The sequence below is a fragment of the Panicum hallii genome, chromosome 9 (genome assembly GCF_002211085.1).
Source record: "Panicum hallii strain FIL2 chromosome 9, PHallii_v3.1, whole genome shotgun sequence".
Classification (NCBI taxonomy): Eukaryota; Viridiplantae; Streptophyta; class Magnoliopsida; order Poales; family Poaceae; genus Panicum; species Panicum hallii.
Window position 1 is genome coordinate 15,434,982 of NC_038050.1, and position 13,821 is coordinate 15,448,802.

General features: G+C 43.3%; 1 protein-coding gene across 1 annotated transcript; it reads left to right on the top strand.

Moving 5' to 3' along the window:
• The first annotated feature begins 2,329 nt into the window (after positions 1–2,329).
• Positions 2,330–3,383, top strand: LOC112876163 (glycine-rich cell wall structural protein 2-like). The gene has a single exon (XM_025940211.1). It carries the CDS (start codon positions 2,393–2,395, stop codon positions 3,116–3,118), a length of 726 nt encoding a protein of 241 aa, XP_025795996.1. The 5' UTR covers positions 2,330–2,392; the 3' UTR covers positions 3,119–3,383.
• Positions 3,384–13,821: the final 10,438 nt, after the last annotated feature.

Below are 13,821 nucleotides of genomic sequence, written 5' to 3' on the forward strand. Positions count from 1 at the left end.
GGGCCATGTTCCTTACAGTAGGAGAGGTGCTGCCTATATTTTTTTGTCGAGGTGTTTTAAGTTTTTGACTCGTCCAAGGGATAAAATAGTTAGCAACTAAATAACATGTCATGATCCATCACGTAATTAATGGATGGACCATGACATTTTGTATACTTGTATATTTATAAATATACTTGTATATACCTAACTAATTAATGAATAAATTTTCAGTAATAATCATTGTCGGCGATTACTAACACTCATTTACTAAACATGATTCAGTAATACAATAGTTCGGTTCAGTAATTTTGGGTCACTTTGATTAGTAATTTGACTACCAAGCGTAGAATAACCGCTACATTAGGTGTAGAAGGTGTAGAATAGCGTTGTTATGTTATTAGTATGTTGTATATATACTTGTTAATATGTTATGGATTGTGATATGTTATTTAGTTTCCTAAATTTTCAACTTGATCGTGACTAATAAAGGTATAGCAGAGTAGGTACATGTGGCAATTCTGTATATAGCAGTAAAGAAATAAAATATGAAACAAAAATAAAAATATCTTTAGTACCGTAAAAAAGCCTCGTGTATGCTTTAGCGGGGCAGCATCCTATGATCGACTTGGCTATCGATCTAGCCGCAGGTCCGAAGAACTCCTGTTGCCAGCATGAGTGGCTTACTCAACAGCACCCGATGCTAACTAGAACCTGGCCTCTAGACTATCATCATCTAGCTCGAGCAAAATTGACGCAAGATTGAGATCCTCTCCTATCAAGCACCCCCCCCCCCCCACCGGGTCTCCCCTCCTCTCTCTTCCACGGCGACTCAGTAGGTCTTGGGTCTCCGGCAGGACAAGTGACGCAAAAACTGAAGTTGGACGGCGGCGCAGCGATGCAAAGAGGAGGGTTGGGAGCAACAAGAGAGAAAGTTTTTTTTTACTGTTTCAGTATCTGTTTTTAGATGATTTTGTGATACCTACCGGTACGCTCAGAATCGATTATTTTTCTTTATGTTGTCCTATTCATGCCACATGGCACAAATTTATTGGTTCATAAATTGACTGAATTGAACCAAAAATAAAAAAATCAATTAATTGTTACGTAGTCACTCCCGACACGGCCGTATGATGGGTCGGAGCTTATTAGCTGAATCCATAGGGGTAGGGGCTCCTCCGCCGCCCCCCGCCCCCCCCCCCAACCACTACTTACTACATGTTTTCTTTAATGAATATTTTCTTCATGTATTGTGTGCTTCGAAATCTTTTCAAGTGCCATAGATATGATGCGTGGGCATCATAGTTTCTAGAAGGGGCGTCAACTTGACATGATATGGTATGGACACTACTTATTGGTAGTTTCAGGATGTAATTGTATGCACTTATTATTCGCTTCTATCATTAGGGGCGGAGCCAGAAATGGTTTTCACTCAGGGCTGGACCTGTGGCCATGTGCGTGCTGGTTTAGCTGAATTTGGGCCAAATTCTATCAGTTTACTTGAGGTAAACCAGGTTATTGGACCCGAGCTACAGCACGCCAAGCACGGGTCCTGGATCGGCCCCTGGCTTCTATGTTTCGGTCTGCTACCCCGCGCATAGAATAGCCCAGTCCAATAAACAGCACGGGTGAAGCTAGCCGCAAAAGTCACCGGGGAATGAGGAAGTGTCCCGCGTGGGTTCAATTGAATCTTCGTGCCCTATATTTTCTTCAGAGTTGTAGTAAAACTAAGGATGGGAGGAACCCAATATAATCAAACATGTGAAATGGACGATAACATCAACGTACGAGCATGCTCTCTGTCCGTTTGATCGGTTGCTGTAATTCTTTGGGAATCCGGCGTTTCTATATTATATTCGTATAATTTGGAATTTCAGACTCAGGTCGCCCGCGGTTTACCAGTTGTGAGTGCCAATTGTTACGCTATTGTTCGCTGTGAACCTAAGCAATTGACCGACTTCACTAGCAAGTTGGTTCACTTGACAAATATACATGTTTGAGTCATCCATCATATATACAAAGTTACAAATGCAAAACGTTATGAGCTTTCCACCTTAATAAGTATGATACACAAATCTTCCTTTGAAAAAAAGGTCATGAAACCATACGCAAAGTAAAAGAAAACAAAAAGGTAGAAAAGGCAGATATGATTAACGACCAAGCAAGCAGCTAGTCTCTTTCCAAGTTGAACCACCCGTGGTTCAAAAACAAATCAGCCCACGAAGCCCATGAAGGGATCTTCAAGCATCATCACAAGTTAATGCATGGTCAAAAGATCAAGGTTCTAAGATATTTCAACCATGCATGGACTCCGATCCAGCACTACAAATAACCATCGAACCTCCCATTAGCATTTCATCTCATGCATATTTCCCTCTTCCCTCCACATACCTGCTAGCTAGCTTAGCTCGCCATGGCTACCGGTAAGCTCTTAGCTGTTGCTCTTGTTGTCATGTTAAGCATTGGATTAACCAATGCTATTAGGGTGGTAAACCACGCCACTGCTAATGGCCAAGGCAGAGGTGGGGGTGGCGGTAGCGGAACCGGAAACGCCTATGGCTCAGGCTATGGATCTGGCTATGGCTCTGGCAGTTCCTATGATAGTACTTCTCAGGGTCCTAGCAGTAGCTTCTCCTCTGCTAGTGGAGATGGTGAGGGTTCTGGCGGTGGCGGTTGGCAAGGTTATGATCAATATGCCTCGGGTTACGGGGTAGGGGGTGCATCTGGCTCAGGCCACGGTGACTCGGGTGATTTTTACAGTAACGGGGCTTCAAATTCAAATGGACGTGGGGGTGGCGGTGGCTCCGGAGGAAGTTTCGGCAATGGTTATGGGTTTGGTGATGGGGCAGGGAATGGGCACGGTTCTGGCTACAGCAATGGACCATATGGTTCCAGCAACGCAAATAGTGGTGGACGTGGAGGTGGAAGGGGTGGTGGTCATGATGGTGGATTTGGTCGTGGTTTTGGCAAGGGGTCAGGAAGCAGCAATGGAGCTACTTGGGGTGGCTACTACAATGATGGCAATGTCAGCGAACCACCACAGGCGGTCAGTGAACCACCACAGGCTATTGGTGATAGTGTCAGCGAACCACCGCAGGCCATTGATGGCGGTGCCAGCGAACCACCGCAGGCTTACTAAAATATCTTTTATTTTGGAGTAATGTCAGCCTTGGGTGATACATAGTTGTTCCGTCTTGTTTGAACTTGCATATTTCTCTACGAATAAACCATGCCATCTGTTAGTTACAACTTACATCTAGGTTGTACTAATTGAGACAATGTGGCTATGATGCATGCTAGTGACCGATGCCCCAAAGCATGTTTAGTTGTAATTCCTTAATCCATGGATATGAATGCTTTGCTTTGATCAAGAAGTAATGAAATCTGATTTGCTTGGATATTAATAGCGCAATCATCTATTTTATTGTGTTCATGGTTCACCTTGTTCTGATCTTTGTTGAAGGCTCCTCGCGCTACAATCTTGTCAATCTTGAGCTTGTGTCACAATAGCAACCTCCATATCTGTACATGAGACGGCCCACTAAAAATTGTACTAGTTGGCACGTTAGGAAACTTACTCAACAAGTGACGTCCCTGGAGTACTAATGTACTCCCGGAGGAAGCTTCTCCATGCGATGCCCGATGTGCCATCCAAAGCTAAGCGCCTTGGAGAGTTTGCTGTCTGCGAGAGCAAAGATCGGGGATGGTATCGCGGTGGGTGCGGGTCTTCGATGGATGGTGGATGCATATGATCAGGACGCAAAGTTGAGCAGCACAGCTCGCTGTTTTCTTATAGGCGATGCTGATCGATGGATTCACGCGTATCTTGTAGACTAAGAATGATGCACCATATGCATGCAACTACACTATTTTTTTTTTTTTGACAAGCTGATGCCACTATACTATACTACTGCTTATTATAAACTCTAGCATTGACCATCACCGCTATGGGCCTTATGGTTCTAGGCGTCGTCCGCTCCGGCAGCCGGTTAGCAGTACACGGCCTCGGCCATTTTTTGATGGAGGCAGAAAGTTGTGCTGGGCCCAATACCCGAGGCCCACGAAGCTGTTGCTCCTTTGGATGCCTTAAGCCCACCCAGCACGGGCGCTGCTGGCCTCCCGACAAATCCACCACCAGCAAGGTCGTCACGGCGAGGAAAAAGGGGGACGCGGTGTCCTGCCGTGCCATGGCCCATGGCATGCAGACCTTACGTACGTACGTGACCAGACATGCCGCGGCGCGGCACGATCACGACGACGACGTCCGCCCGCGGCGCTGTTGCTCGCCAGCTACTACCTGCCTGCCTTTGACGACGTGACTGGTGACTCCCACCACCACCGCCCCCGACCGGACCCGACCCGGGACCTAACGCCCCGCACTCAGGCCGCGCGCCGTGCGCGTCCCCGGCCACCACGCCGGCCGCTGCCACGTCACCTCGATCGGCTGCCGGGCTACTCGGCACCACACGACGACGGAGCTATCTAGCGGCTAGCGCGACATCGGCTTCGGCTGGCACGCACACCCTTGCTGCCTCTCGTCGCGGCGTGGCTCTCTGGCGGCGTGTGCGTCCAAGAGCTAGGCGCCCGAAACGGAAGGCGCGCGCACGCAGACATTAGCGCGACATCGGCTTCCACTGGCACGCACACCCGTGCTGCCTCTCGTCGCGGCGTGGCTCTCTGGCGGCGTGTGCGTCCAAGAGCTAGGCGCCCGAAACGGAAGGCGCGCGCACGCAGACATGTCGCGTTGCCTTGTTGTGGTTGGGTGGGCTTCAGCTTTCACGCGTGGGCCTACAGGATCAATCCATCCGATCCCCTGTTGATGTCTCTACTAATACTTTCTGATTGATCCAATAAAGCAGTGATTGGTTGGGTGTACATATATATACACATGGCCGGCAAGATTAGAAACTACATACTGTCAGCACAAACTGTTGGATTTACTCTGCAGCGCATTATCCCTTGATCCAGCATGTTCGTGTGCCTTTAATCTGCTATCTGCGCAATCTCTGCAGTGGAAGAATCTTGAATGGTCATGACTGAATGAACTTCAAAAGGAAAACAGAGAGCGACTTGTCGATCTGATCATCAGAGACGGATCGATGTATACCTGCTGCTGTTACAGCACTCAGCATCCAAAGCTATAGATAGCAGTATAGCACTCCGGTCCAGCAGGGTCCAGCAGCTACGCATGCCCTACGTATATGGATACTGAATGAACAGGGTGCTTGGTTCTCAATCACAACTCATCTCACCAAAAGCAAGTAGCCTTTCCCCCTTTTCTCCCCTACTCTTGTCACCCGTTCTCAAACGTATGTTGGCCGCCGCGCGCGCGGCGGTCCTTGGCGGCGAGCGGCCGGAGTCCATGTCCATCTGATGCCCATCGATCACCTCTCTTCTTCTTGGGTCGCTGCATCTGAGTGTTCGCCGAGTCGGTCATTTCAGTATGGGCACCGGCTGTTAGAGATTTAGGCAAATTTCAGCATATTTTAATTTCGAATATTACTAGCAAATTCAAGATATAAATCAGTGATCTTGTGACGATAAAGCATGTGCTTGTCTCACTACTACAAAAATAATATTTTATCCTCCTCATTTGTCCCAGCTAGTTTTGGGTAATGAAATCATTAGTTACGGATCCAACGGCTAAGGACCTGCCGGGAGGGGGAACATTTAGTCCCGGTTGGAGCACCCAACCGGGACTAAAGTCCTTCATTTCCCGGTTGGTGGCTCCAACCGGGACTAGAGGCCCACGGGTCCATTTGTCCCTGCTGGAGCCACCAACCCCGATTGGTGACTCCAACCGGGACTAAATTTTCCAGACCCTTTTATCCCCTTTTTCCTACTCTGCACGAGCCATTCTTCCATTCTTGTTCTTCCTATTCTTGGCTCTCAGGTGAGGGGAGGTCATACCAATTTTCTCCACGATTTGTGAAGGTTTTTGATTCCCCCATCCATCCAATGGTTTAAAGGTTAGAAATTTCATCCTCTCATCTTCCATTGCTATTATAGCTCGTTTCATGGTTTAGAAATAGAGAGTTTAAGGTTTTTTAGATTGGGGAATATGTTGAAGTTTTTTCTTGATTTATACATCATTTGAGCTCAAATTACTTAAGGTTTGCACAGAGTAGATGTTATTTTTTGGAATGGGAGTATATACATGGAGCGAGGAATACTATTTAGAAAAAATGGATATGAAAATGAGTATAGTAGGATTTTTTTATTTTTAGAATGAGAGTATGTATATATGACCATATGTGAATTTGAATGTGAAATGTGAATTGTGTGAGAGTGAAATTTCAAATTGAATGTTTATGTGCAATGTGAAATGTCAAATTGAATAATTATTGAAAGTGAAAAAAAAGATGTATACTTGGTATCTATTTTGTACTATAAATGAATTACTTTGCCACTCTAATGATGTATTTATTTAGGCTCATATTAACACCATCGAGAAGTAAAAAAAATCTTTGTTTCAGAACATATATCTGTCGTTAACTTTGACCATACGGTGAAAACATTGCCATTCGGGGCCAATATGATATTCGCGACACGGTGCGGTATAAGAATGTGATGAAGGAGTACGATCTTGGTCCCAGTGAAGAAATCCTCACCTTTGAGCGAGGTGAGGATGTCACCATTCGGACCAAGACCGTACTCCTTCATCACATCCCTATACCGCACCGTGTCGCGGATATCAATGTTAACCTCGAATGGCAGTGTCATCACCGCATCGTCAAGGTTAACGACGGATACATGTTCCGAAACAAAGATTTTTTTCTTCTTGATAGTTTTTGCATATAGTGTCTGAAACAAAGCTGTGAAGTTTGATTGCATCCCATGTGGCATGGGATGATGAGTGTTCGCCTCAAATTGAAGAGTGTCAAAATAATTAGTGTTGGCCTCTAAAAATTTATTCAGTTTTTTACATTTATTTGATAAGTGTAGTGAGATTAGTTTTGTTTTTGAAATTACTGTAGTTGAGTGCTTCACCCAACATGATGAGTAATTAATGTTTAATCCATAGAAATGGCTTTGCAACATGATACATTGGAGCGTCGTGCGTCCACTCGGGCATCGGTACGCAATCATTTGAAGCGCACCGGATATTCTCTTGAGTTCCGCCCTGAAGAGCGCCTTGGACTTATTAGCGGTCGTATTCATCATTGGATTAAGAAACCATTTCATTGTCTCACGCTTGGAAATGCAAGTCGCAAATTTGAGCGTGAATTTGATGTCGAGTTGCATGGTACGGATGATGATCGTGGGTTGATGGCTCGATGTAAATTAAGGCGCGAAGCGTCGGGGATGGCAGAAATTGACCATTCGGTGTCGAGAGTTGGCGCGGTGGTTCACGGAGCATCAGTCAATAGATCTCGTGAGTAGTTTGTATTAGCATGTAGCTTATTCGATACTTTAGACTTTTTAATTAATCATGTTGTGTAATCGATTATGTATACCTTTTAATGATTATTTATATTGTGTGATGGATATTTCGAAAATTTTAATTATTAATGTTATTGTAATTATGAGAATTTATTCATTTTTTACATTTATTTGATACGGTAACAAAATTGATATTTTAGATGTTTTAATTAATCATATTGTGTAATTGTTCATGTTATGTAAAATACCATATCATGCAATGCAGATGGACCGACAAAGGATGTACAATGCTGACCGACGTACCAAGGAGTTCATTGATGGCCTCAATTTTTTTTTGGATGTAGCTGAGGCAAACAAGCGGAATGGTTTTATGTGCTGCCCGTGCATCTATTGCCAGAACAAGAAGGATTACTCCACTTCAAGGACGCTTCACAGCCATATTTTTTCTAATGGTTTTTTACCCAATTACATTTGTTGGACCAGTCATGGACAAAAAGGGTTATAATGGAGGATAATGGAGAAGAAGTTTTTTGACGGCAACTTTCCTGGCCACGCTGGATTCGGTGCCTTTGATGATATACTGCAATGGAAGAGCTTGAAGGAGAGGCGGCAGATGATGATCCCAAAGATGATCTTGGGCGCGTGAAGATTGTGAAAGTGAGAATGAAAGGATGAAGTTCCATCAGATGTTAGCGGACCACCGCAAGTTGTTGTACCCAGGATGCGCACATGATCTGAAGAAGCTTGGCATCACTCTGGAGCGACTACAATGGAAGGCAACGCATGGTGTATCCGACAAGAGATTTGGTGAATTATTGAAACTTTAAAAAAATGATTCCTAAGGATAACAAGTTGCCTGCCACAACATACGAAGCAAAACAACTTATTTGCCCTCTAGGTTTGGAGGTACACAAGATACACGCATACCCCAAAGACTATATCCTGTACAGAAGATACATGCATGTCCCAACAACTTATTTGCCCTCTAGGTTCAGATGCATACCCGTTTGCGGTGCATTGAGGTATAAGATCAGGAGAGACGACCCTGGAGAAGTCCACTCCTAGGAAGAGAGTTCATGCCAAGGTCGTGTGGTACTTCTCCTATAATACCACGTTTGAAGCATCTGTTTAGGAACAAAGATCATGCTAAGTTGATGCGATGGCACAAAGAAGAACAAAAGCAAGACACATTGTTGAGACACCCGGCTAATGGATCCCAGTGGAGAAAATAGATAGAACTTACCCAGACTTTGCACTGGATGCGAGAACATAAGGTTTGCTTTGAGTATGGATGGCATGGATCCTTTCAGTGAAATGAGCAGTAGCCACAGCACTTGGCCTGTGACTCTATGTATATACATAAGGTTCGCTTTGAGTACAGATGGCTCTGCATGAAGCGAAAATTCATCATGATGCCAATGCTTATCCTGGGCCAAAAGCAACCTGATAACGACATTGATGTGTACCAAAGATCATTAGTTGAAGAACTGTTATTACTGTGGCACGAAGAAGGTGTACGGATGTGTGATGAATACCGATAGGAGAACTTTAACCTACGAGCCTTGTTATTCGTAACCATCAATGACTGGCCTGCTCTTAGTAACCTGTCAGGAAAAACGAACAATGGTTATAGAGCTTGCACACACTGCTTAGATAAAACTAATAGTGTATACTTCACTCACTGCAAAAAGGTTGTATACAGGGGTCATCGTCGGTTTCTCCCCATCAAACATCAGGTACAAAGGAGAGGCAAGCATTTCAAAGGGCAAGCAAATCACCATACAAAGCCGATGCACCGAAGTGATATGCAAGTCTTTGATATGGTAAAGGATATAGAAGTAGTATTTGACAAGGGACCTGGTAGTCAACCTGTTCCGATTGAAAACGGAATGGTGCCCATGTGGAAGAAGTCTATTTTTTGGAAGCTACCATATTGGGAAGTCATAGATGTTCACAATTCAATTGATGTGATGCACATCACAAAAAAATTTTGCGTCAACCTGATAGGATTCCTAGGAGTGTAGGGGAAGACAAAAGATACAATAGAAGCACGGCACGAATTGCAACATATGGAAGAATGAGATGGCCTGCATCCAGAAATGAGAGAAAATGGACGGCACTACTTAAGTCCTGCAAGCTATACTCTTAGCAAAGAAGAGAAGGAAAGCATGTTTGAATGCTTGAGCAGTATCAATGTCCCATCTGGATACTCCTCGAACATAAAAGGAATCCTAAATATGCTAGAGAAGAAAATCACAAACCTAAAGTCTCATGATTGTGACATGCTTATGACTCAACTTCTTCTGGTTGCGTTGCATGGGATTCTGCCTAAGAACGTTCGATTAACCATCGTAAAGTTGTGTGCTTTCTTCAACGCAATTTCTCAGAATAATTGATCTAAATAATATTATAAAGTTGCAGAACAATATGGTACAATGTCTAGTTGGTTTTGAGTTGATATTTCCACCATCATTCTTCAACATTATGACACATATCCTAGTTCACCTTTTCAAAGAGATTGATATTCTTGGACCTATATTCCTACACAATATGTTCCCTTTCCAAAGATTCATGGCCATACTAAAGAAATATGTTTGCAATCGTGCTCGTTCTGAAGGAAGCATCGCCAGGGGCTATGGAACAGATGATGTCATTGAGTTTTGTGTTGACTCTATTGATGATCTTAAACCGATTGGGGTTCCTGAATCGCGGTATGAGGGGAGAATGCGTGCAAAGAGCACACTAGAAAAGAAAGCATATATCTGTATGGATAGTTTCTCGTTCAAAAAAGCACATTACAGGGTTCTTCAACAATCCGCTCTGGTAGATCCGTACATCGAGGAACATAAGAAGATTCTATGCTCCAAATTCTTAGAAAAGTCTGAGGGCTGGATTACACGTCGACACATGGATTCTTTCACTAGTTGGTCGCGGAAGCATCTAATGCATAACATGGATATACCAGAACAGATGGCGTGGTTGGCTAAGGGACCATCTTGGAGTATCCTAACATTCCAAGGGTACGAGATAAATGGGAACACATTTTATACCAGAGCCCAAGATAAAAAGAGCACCAACCAAAATAGCGGTGTCCATATGGATGCCATAGACAACAACGGTAAAAAGAAGACATATTATGGTTACATAGAGGAGATATGAGACCTAGATTATGGACCCATTTTGAAGATACCTCTATTTCGGTGCCAATAGATAAAGTTGACTGAAGGAGGGGTAACAAAAGATCAGTACGGGATGATAGTAGTGGACCTCAACAATCTTGGGTATACAGATGAGCCATTCATCCTAGCCTAGGATGTCGTTCAGGTTTTCTACGTGAAGGACATGTCCAGCAAGCCAAAGAAGGGGATAAACAAGCAAACAGATGAGCCAAAGTGGCACATAGTTCTTTTAGAAAAAAGAAACATCATTAGAGTCGAGAACAAGACAGACCTATCGAAGGATTATAATAAGTTTGTTGAGATTCTTCCTTTCATGGTGAATGCTGATCCATGCATCCTGTTAGCCAATGAGGATGCTCCATACTTGCGCCGCGATCATAATCAAGGGACATATGTGAAGAGGAAGACAATTACCATACCAGTAGATACTGATAGAATCATTATGTATCATTTTATAAATATCTGATGAACAATTTGTATATTTTGATTATATGTAATTCATCATTGTTCATTGTGTTTTATAAATTTCATAGTTTTCTACTTAATTTTCATGTACAAATATAATTTTTAGATAGCTTATGGATCAGTAATTTTCTTGTACAAATATAATTTTTAGATAGCTTCTGGATCAGCACTCAATTATCTAGATTTATTTCATCAAACTTATAATAAAACACACACACTAACCCTACTCTCTCTCACACACAGTCTCTTTCTCTCTCTCTCTCTCTCACACACACATACAGACACACACTCACACAGACACTTATTATTTATTATAGTGATTAACACAAGCCAAAAACTCATGGATTCTATAAAAAGCCTTATTATTGGCAATAATGTTATGGCAAAACTTATTTTTAACGTTAATGTGGTGACAAAAATTATTTCCTATCGAAAAGAAATAATTTCAAACATTTCATTTAGCTAATACATATTTGCATGGTCAAAATGAAAAATATAATGTGTATCAAGTTATGTATTTAATGGATCAAAACACATGAATATAAATTAAAGATTTTTCTTATGTATAAGAAATCTAAACAAAACCAAATACTTTGTTTGGCATTTTTTGACCCATAAATTATTTTTTACACAATTAACAACTAACAGCTCATTTATAAACAAATAAATTAAAATAAAAATAGTGCACAAAAACTGGAACAAGACCCTATTTGTCCCGGGTGGTAGATCCACCCGGGACTAAAGGTGGGCCGAAATTTTTTTGTGGCCCGCCAAAATTTCCCTTTAATCCCGGGTGGCGCCACTATCCGGGACTAAAGGTTCTTTAGTCCCGGGTGTTGGCTAGAACGAGGACTAAAGATCACTAAAGGTTCTTTAGTCTCAGGTCGTAGCTCCACCCAGGACTAAAGGTCGCCCCCTATATATCCCGGCCTCCCCTTCTCCCTTGTCCATCCTCGATCTTGGCCGCCGCCGTCTCTACGTCGGCCGCGCCGGTACCCCCTCCTCCTCCGCCCCCGCGCAATTCTGCGCTGGTGCCTCCGCCTCCTCCTCCTTGCTGCACGCCTCCACCTGAACCTCCGCCACACCGCCGCCTCGGCAGCCCCCCCCACCTCCGCCGGAGTTCCCCCGTGCCCGAGCATCCGCGTCGCCGGCGCCATCCTCGATCCGCATCGTGCCTGAGCGCCCACGCGGCCGACTCGCCATCCCTCCACACCCCGCGCGGCGGCGCCCCCCAGCCCTCTCGCCTTGTCATCATGAGCGCCGCCAGCGTGGTGGCCGTTGACGATCCAATCCACGGCGATGCGTCCACGTGCGCACCGCCCCACGGCCCGGCCTTCCTCGTACCGGTACGTGCCAGGCCGCCCCTGGCAAGAGTGTCGGCCACCGTCGTCACCGGCAATGTGGGTGCATTGTGTCTGTGTGCATGGTGTGTGCGTGGGTTTGTGAGTGGGGCCGTGTGTGTGAGTTTTTTATGTGTTTTTTTTTAAATTGAGGTGTGTGTATGGTGTGTGTGTATGCATGGTGTGTGGGTATGCATGTGTGTGTATGATGTGTGTAGTGTATGTGTACGAAAATTTAACTAACTAGGAAATTTTTATTTATGTAATCCCTCGCGAGCCGACGTCGATGTCCGGTCCTCGCCACCTCCGCCGCCTTGGCCCCCGTGCTCGGCCTCACGTGCCGACGTCTGATCCACACCGGCACCCCTGCTTTCGTCCCCTGGTCGGTCTAGTGCGCCAACGTCTCTATGAAAATGTACATTTCTAGAAAAATTCTAAATATTTGTATATAAAATTTAGTGACTTTAGTGACTAGACATAGTTCTTGAAAAATTCATGTATATTGCCTAGTGACTTTAATGACTACAAAAAATTCTAGAAATTTGTATATTTACTTTAATGACTAGAAAAACTTCTAGAAAATTTATACAGTGGCTATTGTGACTAGATTAATTTGTAGAAAATTGATAGTGACATCAATGACTAGATTAAATTCTTGAAAATTTCAAGTATATTTACTTTTGCATGTATTTCTAGAAATTTCATGTATAGGTCCTTAGAAATTGTATAGGGCTAATCTAGTGTTATTTTATATAAGTAACCCTGAAGTCTATTGTTACTTATGTATATGTTCTTAGAAATTATATAGAGCTAATCCTTAGCGTTATTTTTTACAGATAACCTTGAATCTATAGTTACTATTGGATAAGTCCTTAGAAATTGTATAGGGCTAATCTAGTGTTATTTTACATAAATAACCCTGAAGTCTATTGTTACTTGTGTATAGATCCTTAGAAATTGTATAGGGCTAATCCTTAGCGTTATTTTTCATAGCTATCCCTGAAGTCTATAGTTACTTATGTATAAGTCCTTATAAATTGTATAGGGCTGATCCTTAGCGGTATTTTACATAACTAACCCTGGAGAAGTCTATTGTTAATTACGTAGAAGTCCTTAGGAATTGTGTAGTTACTTAGTGTTAATTATGTTACATGAATTCTTGATTTTTTTATTTGCATTCTATTACTAGTTAAGATGGATCCGAGAGAGGACGAAGTTGGTAATCAGTTCCTAGTGAACATGATTGCTGATGGTAATGTCAAAGAAGAAGAAGCCGGTGCTGATGCTCATCATCATGTCGAAGAAGAAGAAGCAGGTGATAATGATGCCAGTAATACCAACATATACCTCAACATGTCCGTTGACGGGATTGAGCAATCCGATGATGGTGCCGATCAACAAACCGAGAATGTATATATGTCTAATATTTCATTCTTCTATATGTATATATATTAAACAATATAGACAATGACTAT